This window comes from Copadichromis virginalis, linkage group LG23, assembly GCF_057382275.1.
Source record: "Copadichromis virginalis isolate Kocher_CV1m ecotype Utaka linkage group LG23, C_Virginalis_male_GT1.1, whole genome shotgun sequence".
Classification (NCBI taxonomy): Eukaryota; Metazoa; Chordata; class Actinopteri; order Cichliformes; family Cichlidae; genus Copadichromis; species Copadichromis virginalis.
Window position 1 is genome coordinate 40,006,478 of NC_140639.1, and position 16,794 is coordinate 40,023,271.

Genomic DNA, 16,794 nt, shown 5'->3' on the forward strand with positions numbered 1-16,794 from the left:
TAAGCACTGACCTTAGAGGATAGAACAATAAAGTGTTACTTAAAGCATGTGTTTCCATTTCCTTCGCCTATGGAGGATAACAGAAGAGCTGCATTCAACTACAGCACGTTGAGAGAAAACAGCCACTGGAACAGAGCTGACATTAATTCACTGTGTTTTAACAGCCTAAGTGTCACCCCATTGGAATTTAATGAAAAGGAACGTATGTTTAAAAAGCTTCTGGGCTGTTGTTATAGGTCAACTTGGAGGTTTTGTGAATCACTGTGCCTATATGAGGAATGCTCAACCACGGGAGAAAAATTAGTTGAAGATCAGGTGAAATTTTCTTAGATTTTTTTTCAATAAAGCTGCAGCTACATGAGTCAGCCTTCCCACACACTGTTGTACAATGGCACATTACTGTGTTGGTTACTGTACTGCAAAAGACAGGGCAAAGGCACTTGAGAGAATTTGGCTAGAGTGTGTGTGTGAACCAGTTGGCCCACACTCCTTCAAAAGCTGTTCATGTTGCTTTTTAATGTCTGCTGTTTCCTGTGAAAGAAAACCTGAAGTGATTGCCTGTATAACATGTAACAATAAGCTGTACCCACCTTTTATTGTGTTTTTTCTCTTTCTATCCGCAGGACTACACATTGACTATGTATTTCCAGCAGTATTGGAGGGACAAGCGCCTGGCCTATGTGGGAATCCCTCTCAACCTGACACTTGACAACAGGGTTGCTGACCAGCTCTGGGTCCCCGACACCTACTTTCTCAATGACAAGAAGTCTTTCGTCCATGGAGTCACAGTCAAAAACCGCATGATCCGCCTGCATCCAGATGGGACTGTCCTCTATGGACTCAGGTGTGTTCTGCTTGTCAGGTCTTCTTCTTAATGAGACAGTGGGACTTTTGACTGGGCTACATGTTAGCATTCTCAGGATTCCATGTTGTACATTATCTTATGACTCAGTCACACTAGAGTAAAAGTAGGACGCCAACCTCCTTGCAACTACAAAAAGAAATGGTGGTTCATTTTGCCAAAATTTCCTTGTTGCAACTCAAAAAGGTTCTCAGTAGTTTGTATGGACCCACATGCTTGTATGCATACCAGACAATGTTGGGCATGTTTCTAATAAGATGATGGATGATGTTCTGGGAGATCTCCAACCAGATCTGGACCAGGGCTCACTGAGTTCCTGGACAATCTGAGGTGCATTTTAGCAGTGTTGGATGGACTGAAACACAATGTCACAGAGTTGTTCCATTGAATTTAGGTTGTATGAACATGAGAGTCAGTGGTAATCTTGAGTCCCTGCCTACTCTCACCATTGTTGTGCACCTGGAGTAACCCAGGACCCACTGCACAGGCACATGGTCTAACAGTCAGTCCAAGGGTTTCATCCTGATACCTAATTGCAGTCAGGGTGTTGTGACATCAGCCTGGTGTTCAGGTTGAAACTGCTCTCATTGGTGACAATTGGCCAGAATCTGCCAATTATACTATTCTATGGCAAATGCCAATCTGGCACCACAGTGCTGGGCAGTGAGAATAAGGCCCACTAAAGGACGTTGGTCCCTTGGGCCACCTTCATGAAGTCTGTTTCTGATTGCTTAGTCAGCGATATTAACACCAGTGGCCTGCTGAAGGTCATTTTGTAGGGTTCTAGAACTGCTCATCCTGTCCATCTTTGCACAAAGAAGAAGATACCAGTCCGGGTGATGGGTTAAGGACCTTCTACAGCCATTATGAAATCTCCAGTCTCCTCCTGAGACTGTGCTTTGAGACATAGTAAGTCTTCTGAAAATGACAAGTAATGATGTGCCATCCTCCAGGAGTTGGACTACCTGTGCAAACTCTGTAGGGTCCAGGTATCATGCTACCAGCAGAGAGACTGACCCTAGCTAAATGCAAAACTAATGAAAAAACAGTCAGAAAAGATGAGGAGCGGAAAAATGTCAGTGGCTGTAAAACCATTCCGGTGTTCAGGGTTGTGTCATTGTTGCCCCTTTGGTGCACCTGTTGTTAATTTAATCAACGGCAGTACAGTTGTAACTAATTAACAACCCCCTCTGCTTCTTAACTGACCAGATCGATATTCCAGAAGTTTAACTGAGTTGATGTTATGAATAAAAAAGGGCTCCCTCTAGTTTTGTTAGCAGTGGATATTCCCCTTATGCACCCGCCTCAGTTTCTTGCTCTAACAACAATGTCATTTTCCTGTTGTTATCAAATCCACAGCTTATGCAAACTTGATCCCACTTGACTTGCTATATAGCTAAAGTTTCATATAGCTTAATCTTTGGTGCCATTAAGTGTCATTGAGACCCCAAACAATTAAAAACATATCAGAGAACCACGGTGTTGCACTGCATGACACCTGCCTTGATTACCATAGATGTGCACTGCAGTTTATTTTGAATCCCACATACATCATTATGCTGCAGTAAACACTCAGAAGAACACCAAGTGTGTATTAATCCTCCACTTAAAAATAGTCCCTTGCAAATACTACTATTTTAGTGTTTAAGGAGATTATTGAGGTTTTTGTATATATAATTTAAAAATTCTACTAATTTTTTGTGACACATACTTTCATCAAAAGTAGAGCTTAGAGTTTCAAAGACAAAGTTAAGCAGTCTAAAAGTAATACAATACACTCGAAAGCATTGTTGATTTTGGTCATTTTATTTCATAGAGGAAAATACAGAGTGACAGCAACCTCATCCTTCAAAATATTTTTTCTTAAAATGAGCCTCTATATTTAGATAAATGAAATGATGAAAAGTTCCTATGATTATATATAGTCAGAAAAATAATAACAAAAGAACTGCATAAGGCAGGTTTATTAAAAATCCCAAATCCAAAAATAGAGAAGACCTGAAAACAAGACTGAGAAGAGAGCACAACCTGACAAGCGGAGAAAAGGGTAATAAGGAACAGGTGAACGTAATCAGACCCTACCAAGGGAAAGAACAAATGATAGTGCAATCACAGAAAATCACATGGGTTCTAACCTTCAAAATAAAACAGGAAGTAAACTGAGTCAAAATCAAACTCACAAAGTCAACAGTAACCATGAAAGCTGTTCTGGACAATTCTGGGCCCTGCAAATAAGCAACACTTATCACGCAAAAAGCAACAAAAGGATGATCAGGGTCAAGAATATTCCCTAATGTTTTTCAGAGCCAAGTTAATTCTTTGTGTTCAAAGCCTTGTTTTGGCACAGTCCTGCAGCAGCTGAGAGGGTTTTGTGTCATGCTGAAGGGCATGTCAGTGTTAGCATTTTTATTATTTTATTTTTAAAGAGGGCTGCCGTTAGAGTTCATCTACGGCAAGAAGTGCAGACAGGTTAGACATGATCCACAATGCAAAGTTCAGCCTTCAGCTATTGTTTGATGTTTGTTTCATAAAGCCCTTGTTTTGAATTTCCATTGATCTTTTCGACAAGCAGGTTCAGAAGAGCTAGTGTGACCTGTTATTATGGATGCAAGCTTTGAATTATTAGAGCAAAGCAAAAACATGTGTGTGTCTGTGTGTGTGTGTGCACTTGCACACTTGCATTTGCATGTGTCAGTGTTCATACTTTATAGTCAAGCAGCTATGCTTGATTATGCAAGTGGAGTTCATAGCATTTAGCCCTGTGGACTACTTATAGACCTCTCAGTGCTTTAAGAGATCAAAAGGAGAGGGAGACGTGTGACGTGGTGTTTGTGATATGAACTGTTACATAAATGAATGCCAGGTAGAGCTGAGTGATATGTTGAATGCAGATTTTTATCGTGGTTTCAAGGCAGCCACTCTGTATTTGTGTGTTTGCTGTTTATTAGGGAAAGCAGTAAAAAATACAATTTTAAGCTCTCAAAAGCAGTTTGTATTTACATTGTAAGTTGCATTTTGCCACAATGCTGTTTGTCATTTTTGCAAATATGGTCTATTAATTGCATTTTACAGAAACTGTCTGTAATTTAAAGAAAGATTAAATGAAAGGTAAAAAATGTGCAACTACCAGTCGTTTAAAACCAATCACACACTCAGCCCTCCTGATAGCAGCTTGTGGTGCCCCAAATGCAGAATACAGATTCGTATTGTACTACAGTCAAAACCTGGAACGGTTTTGGTAAAATGATAAAAACGGAACTGTACAATTTCGGGCTTTAGTTTCACAGGATCCCATTCACTCTGACACAAGATACAGTCAAAGAGTTATTCACTTTTCAGAAGATCTTTTCTACAAGTTAATGTTAGCTTCCTTACTAACGTCTTTGGGATACTGTAGTAGTAAGATAATAGGCTAGCAATTGAATTTGCATTGAATACAGACTACTCGAGGGCACAAGAGTACTGTTAGCCTAACATTATTTGTTACTCAAATAGATGGCATTAAGGATTGACCCAGTTATACCTTGAAGTTATAAACTGGTTTCTGAAGTATCATTTTGAAACCTTGAAATGAGGGTTCTGTTGTTGCTGTCTTGGTTTAAAAAATCCAGTGTGACAAGGAGGGGCAGGTCTGACCATGATACCGAACACTCAGAGTACCAGGGATAATCCTGCTGTTTGAAACACAGCGTGACTGAGATTTAAATACAGATTTAATGTTTTATTCTGTATGACCCAAAATGAGTGAATGAGCCCATAACTTCCTAATGAAAGTGTTTACATAGGTCAGCAGTGATCTGGTAAAGTTCTGCATTGGTTTATTTTTCCAACCCAAAAGCTATACCAATGTCTTATAGCTTGTATGACTTCTCCTGTACCTTTACATGAATTTTTGATGGGGTTAAATTGTGCATTGAGTCTTTGTTGGCTGAATTTAGCTGCATGTGTTAGTTTGTCCAGCTGAAGCAATAGTTTCCTTGCGGCTGTTCACATGCTACTGTAGAGTCTTTTGAAAATTTGGTCAAATCAGCAATTGGACTCTCTTTTGCTCAATACAAGCCCACAGCTAAGACTAGCTAGTTAGCTAGCTAGGTAGTTAGCTGTATGCCAAATAAAAAGAGATACTTCAACAATTTTTGTGTTTTTGATAAATGCAGTAATGAATAATAATTAAGTAAAAAGCCGTAACACAGGCATTTGGTTATTTCAGAATGGACTTCATGTCACTGGGTTATATTAGCTAACACGCGCTAACTGGTACAGTGTACGATATTTGTTTCTGACCTGGCTTTTGTTAGACAGAGTGGCATGGAAAAAAAAAGATTAAAACTGACCCACAACCAAATGCAATTATTTCAGGTTTAATTTATCAAATGACATTTTCTGATAATCAGTTGGATTTTGAGGCTGTAATTTATATTCCAATTTATGCCATTTAGATATCATCTTTTATTCATATGAATTTTTTTTTTTGATTAAACACCTTCGACTCCAATGTCCCCAAATCCATGGATTTTCAATATGTTCTAATTTAAAAACTGTTACTTTAATGATTTAATGTAAATCAACAAATTTTTTTTAACTGCTAATCAATACAGTGTAGGTAGTTTTTTTTTCTTGTTGTTACCATAATGAAATGAAGAGATAAGGTAGCAGAGAAGCTTCAGTGATATTGATAATCTGTGTCATGTATTGGAAAATGTGTTGGAAGTCCATATAATCTATAATATGTGTGGTAATGCTTACTGTTAATGTTACTGTTGAAGACCTCTTATTATGTTGCTGTAATTTTTGCTGCATAATAATATCACATAATGGAGCCTCATCTCAGTCTTTGCTCAGTGAATACATCCAGTGGCTAACTGCCAAGCAGCCAGCTTTTAATCAGGCCAGACTTAGCCTAAATCATTTTGAATTTGCATTTCACTTTGCTGCTTTTTTTAACTGTCTGATTATCAGTCGTTTGAGCTCGCACATCTGATAAACAAAAGGCACAGATACCTCCTCATGACCCAGTTCAGTTGAACAGGGAAGGATGCATTTCCTTAATATCATTTTTATTTTTACAAATTTTTACTTGATCGCAGGATGGAGGGATGGACAGTTTTGGTGAAGGGGGAGCACAAAATGTTTCAAAAGCAAACATGTTCGTTGCTTGTCTTGTATGATCTATAGTCTTATTAGGTATACAGTTACACAGTCAGCATTTTAACTAGGAGGTGGTGCTATAATCTTATTTTAAGATGACAATGCCAGTAGTCTCCAGTAATATGAAACCAGCTGAGGGACAGGTTGAAAAGGCAAATGGACATTTGGTTTCCTTTAAAGATGATAGGTGCTTTCACCTTAATGCTGTAATCTAATTGTATTCCCGCAGTCCCTTATTCTGTTAGGTAACTGCTTACCTGCATTGCTATTTTTAAAACACCTCAAATCCCTTACATCTTCACTCTCCTTCTGATCCGTCTTTCAGAACAATTTTAGTAAATCACATGTGTTAACTAAAATATACCCTCTCCCCCCATGCCTTCTTTTTCAGGATAACTACAACAGCAGCATGTATGATGGATCTCAGGAGGTATCCTCTGGATGAACAGAACTGCACTCTGGAGATAGAGAGCTGTGAGTAGACAGGCCTAATGCCTTGTGGGCTTGACAGATCAACAGCGGCGCACAGGCAGAGTGTCTCATGTGTGAAATGTTACAGATGCATGAAAGAATGTGCAACCTGAGGTACAGCAGCGGTTGTGTGTGTGTTTCTCTTCTGTGTTCTGTAGCCTTTCTTTTAAATCTGTACCAGATGGATGAGGGTAGTATATATGACTATGACAAATACTTAGCTAATTTCATTCAATATTATACTTCTATAAAGATTTGGGAAAGTTTAAAAGACCAATCTAGTGCAGTTATTTAGTTAGAAGTCATGCTTTCTTTTGCAAATGTTTGCACCTCATTTAACCTCGTAAAGATCCACTAGGTTGCCATGTGCTACTTAGGGTAGGAATAGTTTCAGACTCAATTCTACCTCTATAAATGGAATCTTATACCAGAAGTACTGTAAGGTTAAAATGCATGTAGGAAAGTAGTTTTGAAAAGTAACAGCGTCAAGTTTCTGAAACCTGCTGCTAAAATTCAACCCTAATACAACTCCTTAGTAGTTCGTCAGTAACCTGGTGGGTGTAATGAAGTAACATTGATGACAAAATAACAATTACTTTTGGAGACTATAAAAGAAAACCTCAAAAAAAAAGGAGTCTGTGCAAGACTTTACCCTCATGCATTTTCCTCTGGTTGCTTGCTGGTTCTATTGTAGCAAATATAATATTGAACTACGTCTACATAATCTGTGTCAATTATGCAGAACAACACAGGGGTTATTGTTCTGCATGCAGAGATATTTTTTTTTAAACAAGCAATAAAAAGAGCTATAAATGCAAAACAGGAATATAGACAAACAGCAGGCCAAGGCATCAACCTGAGGGCAAGTCATTTAAAAATAAAAGTGATAAGTATATGGTAAGCATTCATTTATTGGTCACCTAACCAATGTAAGTCTAGTATTCGCTCTATTTTTAGCTCATTTAAGCCATTGGCCTATTTAATAGGTACACCTAGCTAGTTTCAGGCTGAACCCTATTTTGCTTTCAGAGCTGCCTTTCTTGTGGCACAAATTCAGCAAAGTCCTGGAAACATTCCATATTGACATGATAGTGCAAAACACTTAGCCCTCAGTCGATGTTTTCTCTTTTTTTGATCATTCCATCACTGTGTAGAAAAATCTCAGCAGTTTCTGAAGTACTGAGATCAGTCGGTGAGACACCAACAGCCATGCAAAATTCAAAGTCACTTAAATTGATCTCTCTTCTTCAATCTGTGCTCACAATCAGCTCAGCTCTTGACTATGTCTACATGCCTAAATGTGTTGAGTTGCTGTCATGCGATTGGCCGATTGGATATATTTTGTTAACAATCAGTTTACTTATCCATTTCAGGATCCAGTGTGCCGGAGCCTATCCAGCCTATATAGGGCGAGCATGTAGAGTTGGAGGGAAATTCACATTCACACCTACAGCCAATTAGGAATCACCAACTGACTTAGAGTAACAAGGTTAGGTTAGATTAGGTTATATGTGGCCATTTAGCTGCTAAATGCTGCAAATGACTTTGGCCCTGTTCTGTTTTGTGCTGATAGCGAGCAGGCCATCGCGGCTTTAAACAGGGCTGATAAGAAACAGTGACACGAAACCGTGATGGCGTGGGCCAAAACAATGAGCTGAAAGACACCAAAGGGCTCGTTACAGACAGGGCATCCCATCTCTCTGTAGGGTGTGTTATTACGAATAACTGGGATGCCATTACACGTGTTATGTCGATATAAAAATATTGATTCAAGCAGATTTAAGTTAGACATTTCACATATTTATTTGTGAGAACTCCTCAGCGTTTGAATGCTGTATTACTTAGCAGCAGTGAGTGTCTCTGCTCGTCCTTTACAGACATCCTCAGGGCACCACTTGGTTTCATGTCAGCCTTCTGATTGGGCACTGATTTACACCTGGCATGCCAACAATACGGCAGGATAGGATTAGGCTTATCAGGAACACATAGAGTTTAAGGCTAGTTAGAGCCAATGTCTCGGCTAGAGTAAGAACAAAGCACATTGTAGATGTTTGTATTTATATTGTTTTTGGTATCATCCCCACAAAAATACTAAAGTAAGATCTGCTAATGGCACTGGACATGTCTATTTTATAATTCTTCTGACATTTTCCAAACCCCAAGTAAAGCTATTAAGAAAAGCGCCTGGTACTTGGAAACAACTTCAAAAGTGTTTTTTTATTTCCTTCCCAAATGACAGCCCAGTTGGATGATCAGCAACACTGCATGTCTTGGTCTCCAGTGATGGTTAGACAGATGGTTACACCTTGGTGTGCATGTGTGTGTGTCTGCGCACGTCTTCTTCTACAGATGGCTACACCACAGACGACATCGAGTTCTACTGGAAGGGAGGCGAGTCGGCTGTGACGGGGGTGACACGGATCGAGTTGCCTCAGTTCTCCATTGTCGATTACAAGCTGGTGTCCAAGAACGTAGTCTTTTCCACAGGTAAATGCTTCATCAGCTGGATTACCTCTGGGAATAATGCACGGTGAGGCTAACTAGGGGATGTGACATTTTAGATCATATTGTCCATTTCATGCACTGGCCTGTTTTCGGGAGCTGATTATTCCATCAGTTTCTGCAGCAAACATGCCAAAATGTCTGTTGATCTTATATCAACAGATATAATATATATATTGGTGCTTTTAATTGGATTGAAATGAGGAAATGCGCCGTCTTTGAAGTATCCCTCATGCAGCAGTAGGCAACGCAAGCTTGTTGGAATGGTGCTTAAGCGGGACATGTGGTAAATTAGAAAGTATATCATGCCCACTTCTGGCAGTTCTTGACCCAGAGAGGTGAAGTTTAATGGATGTAATGGTTCAGTTATTGTGCTATCAGTAGGAAATGTAGCTGAAGACTCTTATCAAGTCAGTGTGATTGCAGCAGTCTGATTGAGAAGCCCCTGAAAAATTGGTTTCAAATACAATAATAATAAATAGTCATAATTAAAGACATGAATGTCTAAGTTTGTAGTTATTATTTATGAAAACCTCAGTTTCAATTCAGTTTTATATAGATAATACGATATGATTTATATAGCCCCAAACCACAACAGCTATCCTTTCAAGATGCTTCATAGTGTAAGGTAAAGACCCTAAAATAATGGGGAGAAAGCCCAAGCAACTAGGCAACCCCTATGAGTGACCACTTGGCGACAGTGGGAAGAAAAAACTCCCTTTTAACAGGAAACAAACCTCCGGCAGAACCAGACTCTGGCAAGGCAGCCTGCTGAACAGCTGGGATTGAGGGGAGGAAGATGGGACAAAAAATGATATTAAACAGTCACACAGCTGTTTGCAGATCTGATCTGAAATGTTGTTCCTTTCAGAAATCGCTCATGTTGAAACAACTAAATTGATGTAGGTTTGAAAGAAAATTGTATCTTAACATAAAAGTTGTATCAACATTTTTTGAATTATTTGTATAGCTTCATTCACTGTCATCACAATACAGTGACAAACACTTGAGGATGAGGATGTTACTTTAATACTGTTACACCCTACTATATTCACTCTCTGTGGGCTAAAATCTCCCGCTGCACTACAAAGCATCCTGCTGCTAGAGCCCAGCCGATATTCAGTGATTCAAATATTGTGATAGTCCGATATGTGGGCAGATTTTTTTCCCTTTCAGAAACACGAAGCATAAACAGATTGTCACGAGCCAGCAGATCTCAGACCTTATTTATCATCAAATGACCTTTAACCTCTAATGAAATGTGGATGACAAGAAACACTGAGGAAGAGTTTCAGTATAGTTAGAAGGCAAAATGACAGGTTAAGGCAACTTGTAAAGTCAATGTATATGAAGGATTTACCGTATCACATTTCATGTTCTAATTCATGTGTGTCAGATCGCTGTAGAGGAGCTATTTTAACAAGTAATCCTCATTTCAATCATATTCCATGAACTTTGATTTGACACGTCGCCCATCCACTGAGGTCCAAAATGAATCAGACTGTTACTGAATGTGTACATTTACGCCGGAACGCAGAGTGTTTATGAACATTTCGAAACCAGCGACCATATAATCTGGTCAGAGGGGACACATCGAGAAAGGCGGCTTCTCCGGAGCCTCGGAAATAAAAGCTGTGTGACATTTAGTAATAATGTAATTTCTCACAGAAGTTATGCTCATGAGGAAGTGCCACGCTGGGTCTGAAAAGGACATGCACAGTAAATCACTCTTTGTTTGCCTTCTCGGGCGTGCGTAACATTTCTGTTGTGGCCGTTCTGTGTTATTTTCTGTTTTTTCATGCTGAGATGCTGTTGAAGCACGCGTGCACCTTTCTCTGTCTGTACTGCACGTGCGGCTGCTTTCCATTTACCATCATACGCGGGTGTCTCTGCCCTTCATGTGAATCACATGTAAGTGTGCCGATGCAAGCGCGTCTCTTGTTTATGAGAGGCGGCTTGTCCCTTGTGGGTGGTGGCTATTATTTTAATGTCCGGTGGTCTGCTTGCCCGCTCAGGATGTGTGAAGCACATCAAAGGCTCCCTGCCAGGCTGCCTAATGATCAGGTCTTGTCCATGTCATGTGCCACTAGCAAGCCTTTAGTTCCCTTCCCTTTTTTTCCTTTCCTGCTATCCCTCCAATCTGTCACTATCTCTCTCCCTCTTTTCTCTTCCTCCTGTTTTCCCTCCGGGCTTTCTTTAATATAACTTTTCTTAGTGCTTTTAAAAGGTGTGCTTGGATGCCAACTACCCTGCTCGCTGCAAGAAAAAAAACCCGGGTTTCAGGGCATCATAAATTCATGTGAAATGAGGCCCTCAACACATCAGTGTTTCTCATTTAAACACACACAAACTGTCTGTTTGGATGCGAGGGTAATATCTGCATGTCCGTATGGAAATGCTTGTATGGCCACTAGGGCAACATTTCTGAGTTAGGTAACATTTAATAGACTGTATAGAAAAGATGGATGTTGCTACCATGGTTTCAAAAGTCTGCTCAGGAACAACTCAAGGAACACAACAAAGCTCGCTTAGTCCCAAACCAATCAAGCATCAGAACAAGCTTGATTCACTGATGTTACCTAATGGATCCAAAGTCCGGCACCCCCAGAGATCCTCTGTGTGTGCATCAGGAGGTCAGAGCTCTTTTTGGCAGAACAGAGAAGCAACAAAATACTAAGCGGGTGGCTTTAATTCTGTGACTCGTTGTTCTTTAAGCCTCGAATATACCTTCGAGTTTGTGTGTTTTAGAAAACAAGAAATGCTTCGTTAACAGCTTTAGAAAAAAAAGCCCTGAAAGTACTCATTTTTAATTAATGTAGGACTGAAATTCATTAAGAAGCTTTTGCAGACTGCGCACAAGGACAAATCTGGCTCACTTTTGCCGAGCAACGGTATTAGAAAAAAAGACTTCACTAAGACTTCTGCTGCATACTTGCGATACACTTTTAAAAGCCAGTAATGCAAACAGTTATATCATGCAGTGCTTCATCTGAGCTGCAGGTAGTCAGCCCAACATAAAAACACGGAAAGCTAAAAAAACAACCTTCATAAAGAAAGCTTGAGCAGCAGGATCCAGTGCAAGATTGGCGCGTATGGGGTCAGTGGATCCCTTAAAGATGCGTCTCATTGCCAGAATCAAACTGTCAGTGGATACAACACAGCCTCTCATTGCTTCTAAACCTTGACAGTAACACTCCTGCGATCAGCGTGTCAAAGCAGACAAAAAAAGTCACCACCTTCAGCCTTACCCAGACTCCACTATATGACTGCCATCATCACCTTAACTCTTCGCCTTTTCTGTTTTTTTCCCCCTCTTCTCCGTCCTCCCTCTCCTCCCTCTCCTCCCCGCCCTCGCACATGGTGTTCCTCCCACTTGCCGATGTTGTTTGGTATAGCAGTTACAGCCAGTACTGCTCTACACCCACACACAAGTGAACCTCAGCCTCCTCTTTTTCTGAGCCACTTCTGCATCTGCTACTGCGGAGATACTCTGCTCCGATTTAGGCTGGAGGAGTTGCCATTAAAGCTGCATCTAAAAGAGTGAATGGGATATTGCCACAGTCTGTTCCTATATTCACACTGCAGTGAAGTGTAGGTTCAGCATGTGTGGAGTTTATTCACTGCTGCCAAAACTGTAAATATTGGAGAATCATTGAATGTGATAAACAACGCATACTTTGTGTATTTATATGAACGCTAACATATGCTCGACTGTGAGATGAAGCTTTGGTTAAAGTTGCACAAAGAATTAAACACAGAAGCTTATGGAATTAGCTAGTTGAGACAATTAATTGATCAGTGAATCATTTAAGCAACTAATCAGTTGATTAGTGAAAGTCAAACGGAGTCAAATTCTTCGTTTTGGCCAAATAAGGTTTTTTGTAACTCATTTTAATCAATACATCCAGGTAAAATTTCACAATCACACAGTATTGGGGCAATGTGTCAGCTAGTGAGCACACCCTAGATATGCCTCCTTTAGAAATCGAATTATTTTTTTTCTTTTATTCAGTGTAACCCAAAATGATTGACTGAACCCATAAACTAATCAGTAAAGTCTTTACAGGATTAGAGAGCCTTTCCAGTTCTGACAAACCTGCCTACATAAACGTTCTTGCCGATATTGACAAGGGTTAGACTCTCAAACCAACAACTTGTGTCTCTAACCCTAAGATGTAGCTTTTACTTTAGATTTGATTGTTGTTAAGCTGACTGGAAAACCAAATATACCAAACAACATCCATGGATGTCTGGTGCTTGGTGAGGTAACTTTGGAACAACCAATCAAATTGGCACGAGGATCTGTTAACACCAAAATCCCTACTTTAGGCTTACATGCTTTACTTGTATTTATTTGTAAGTGGAAGTGATGGGATAATTTGGGATATTTTATTACACCTAGTTAGGTGTAATATTACTTTAGCATGTGTTCATGTTTCTAATTAGTCGAGTCATTCGTAATGAGTCATTTGGCACCGGGCCCCGAGAGTTGAGGCTCGGGTGTGAAATTTATGGTTTTCAGGGTTTTTATCGTTAGCTCGGTTTCCCTGGGTGTTTTCCCATGTTGTAGTTGTTTTATTTTGAAAGAAATATTTACGCGTTACCATAGCGATCAGAGAGCATTAAGAGGCAGCGAGGAGGATGTTACTCTGTGTTGTTGGCACATTTCTGGAGGAATAAGTTACACAATTACACAGTGAATTTGCGTTTATTATTATATTTACAAAATACCACAGTTTTTGTCTTGGTCGTATCATTTTATTTTGTTGTATTTATCCGCGACACCGCAAAGGCTGGTCCGTAAAATTATTCTGACATTAAACCGGTCCGTGGTGCAAAAAAGGTTGGAGACCTCTGGACTAGATGGACAAAACTATCAGGCCACACCTCATAATCTGAATTTTGTCAAAAAGTGGGTCATTCGAAAGAGCTCACTGAATTTTAGTGCGGTAAACAAATAGGTTGCTAAGTCAACTGATGAAAATTCTACCCTCTTAGATATTCCACGATAAGCTGGTTTTAATGCAAAGTGCAAATGCTTTAGGAGCCACAGGAATTCAGCCATGAAGTGGCTGTGTAAAGTCCCAAAGCAGGGTTACCAAGTGCTCAGGTGCAAAGTGTGTAAAAGTTGCCAACACTCTGCTGAGTTGGCATTAAGATCAGCACTAAAACTGTGCGCCAGGAGCTTCATGGCATGGCAGTTCCTGCAGGGGTAATGTGTAGGTGGCCTAGTCCTTTTGTCTATATACTTCTGTATTTCTACATGGTTTTTATCTTGAAGGACGCAGTTATAGAAATAAAAAGAAATAAAAGTGGCATTAAAACTGAACAAATGTTATCTACTTGATAAATAAATTAAATGAAAACCGAAAGACAAGCAAAAATCATTATGTTTCAGGGACCTTTTTAAAAAATATTTCAGAACTCATGAAGGCACGAAGGTCAAGGGAAAAACGTCTTTTTTGCATCAATAAAGAATATTTTTCTTCATGTTGACTTCAGTGTACATGTATATTGTCTGGTATGTGTTTGTGGTACATGTATAGACTTTGTTGTTCATTTGTTTGTTGGTGATAAAAATTTGATAGGTAGGTGGAAAAATAATGAATTTAAGCCTAGTAGGATTCACTTTCTGGGAACTATGAATATCTTCAGTATAATAAACAAATCCCATATAGACCAGTTGGGCCAACACTGCATTATAGCCTGCTGGTGCGAGACTGTTTTGGGAGTATAATGAGTTAATGTGGGCTTTGTGCATGACATACTAAATAATTCCACTGATCCATCATGATATAAAATGGGGTTTGTGGGTGCTGAATGCTTTAAAAAGTCAAATCAGTCAATAGCACTTAGAGTACATAATAACATTTGATGTATGGCCTGTTTTTGAAATTATATGTTGCCATTTTTATTGCTATCTAACATACAGCTGGTGCTGAATCTTAATGAGATTGGGTGTGGGTTTTTTTTTTTTGTTTGTTTTTTTTTTTAAGTGACTCTATGAAACTCCACACAAGTGTGTAGTCGATTGGACCCACGCTCACCATAAGTAGCTTTGGCTGACACCCACGGATTGGCAATTACAGCATAATGGGCCCCACTTCTCCTCCAATATAAAACAAAAATGGAAAAATGTCTAAGAATAGTGGGAGTAACAAGCCATAGATAAAATCTATATAGAGACATAATGCTAGGAGATTGATGAGAAACCGTGCCACGCCATTTATATCAGCGCTTCATGCACAGACTCTGTTTATATTTCAGGTCATGGAAAAAAAATTAATGGCAAAAATGCTCTCTCAAAAGCAGCGCTATAATTTGAAATTCCTGACTTATGAAGCCTCTGAAGCACCGCTACATGCATTTATAAAGCTCAGCATTCTTGTAATGCCGAATCCTTCAGAATCCACCCATGAATTATGGAGGTGGATGATGTGGAGAATTGATAAATCAAAACGTGGTGAAATTTTTATCACCGTCCTGAATATTGTGTCACATCTCTCTGATGCATGACTGCAGTTTTGTGTGCGCGTGTGAGAGCGAGTCAGTGTGCGTTTGCGCGTTTGAAGGGGATGCTTGTTACCATGGCGACCCATGCTGCTGGGGTTGCTGTGGAAACTGAAACAAAAACACGAGGTGTCCCTGCATGCTTCTCAGAAGAACAAAGTTAAAACATTATCAAGTGAATGCAAAAATAACGTCTAAGGGATGTTAATATGTTTCATTTTACCAGTTTTTATATTACACGCCATGAACCTTCAGAGGTTCTTGCCTACTTTATCTCTCAACCACTCGTCTCTGTCTCGCTTATCTTAAGGTGCCTACCCTCGACTGTCTCTGAGCTTCAAGCTGAAGAGGAACATCGGCTACTTTATTTTGCAGACGTACATGCCATCAATCCTAATTACCATCCTCTCCTGGGTGTCCTTCTGGATAAACTATGATGCGTCAGCAGCCAGAGTGGCTCTAGGTAAGTAGTGGTGACTGTTTAAGAGCAAGTATTTTTCTTTCTCAGATGAGGTCGGGGACTGGTAGAAATCAGAAGCTGCCTTTCTTCCTTCAGCTTGATTCCCAAAATAGTCTGAACTTCTCCTGTTATTGTGTCTGAGCTTTGGGAACTGGCCTGTAAATGGATGGACTAAATGGTGATAGATTTGAGGAAAAGTGCCATCCTGTATGTCTTAATGGACTGTTTTTATCCATTGTGACAGTTTCTGTAGGGCAAAAGTACAAATTCACTGAGAAGCCTTCACGAGCTACAAATTCATCACATATCTAATGGGCATTATTTAACCTCTACTTGAGTGGTGCAGTTTAGTAGCACTCAACAATGCAGAGATCAAGTAAACAAGTCAGTGGTATGTAATTATGGAGATTTCAAGCTGGAGGCTGAAGCATAGTTTTGCCTTTGTGTAAAGCTGAGCCGACCACACATCAGGCAAGTGCAATGGTCAGGATATGAAGGCAGCCAAGGTAATATCTCAGGTGCAATTTATACATAGTGCTTTCCACAACACTCATACTTGACATGCTAAATAGGTAATTAAGTGTTCATTAAGCTACACCTCTAAATAACAGAGGTCCAGTTCAAGCGTAAGGAGTAAGGAAACAGCTCTACTGCCTATTTCTGAGAGAGGGTGGTCTCTTCCTTTAGTTTTTATAAACCCCAAAACAAGATGAAACTCAAAAGAAGTATATGTGATATAGCTTTTGTTAGCGCTAATATTATGCAAGGTAGCCATAAACCATGTTTAGCCGTAAGTACTAGCTGTGAATACTGCTGTAAAAACAGCATACTGTCTGTACTA

At 39.7% G+C, this 16,794-nt stretch overlaps 1 protein-coding gene across 3 annotated transcripts in view; it reads left to right on the plus strand.

Moving 5' to 3' along the window:
* Positions 1-16,794, plus strand: part of LOC146681621 (gamma-aminobutyric acid receptor subunit beta-3-like) — a 51,340-nt gene that overhangs the window by 21,847 nt on the left and 12,699 nt on the right. For all 3 annotated transcript variants that reach the window (XM_085449122.1, XM_085449121.1, XM_085449120.1), the window contains exons 4-7: positions 624-844; positions 6,402-6,484; positions 8,831-8,968; positions 15,804-15,956. In XM_085449122.1, the coding sequence (XP_085305248.1) occupies positions 624-844; positions 6,402-6,484; positions 8,831-8,968; positions 15,804-15,956 (595 nt within the window). The remainder of the gene's footprint in view (positions 1-623; positions 845-6,401; positions 6,485-8,830; positions 8,969-15,803; positions 15,957-16,794) is intronic.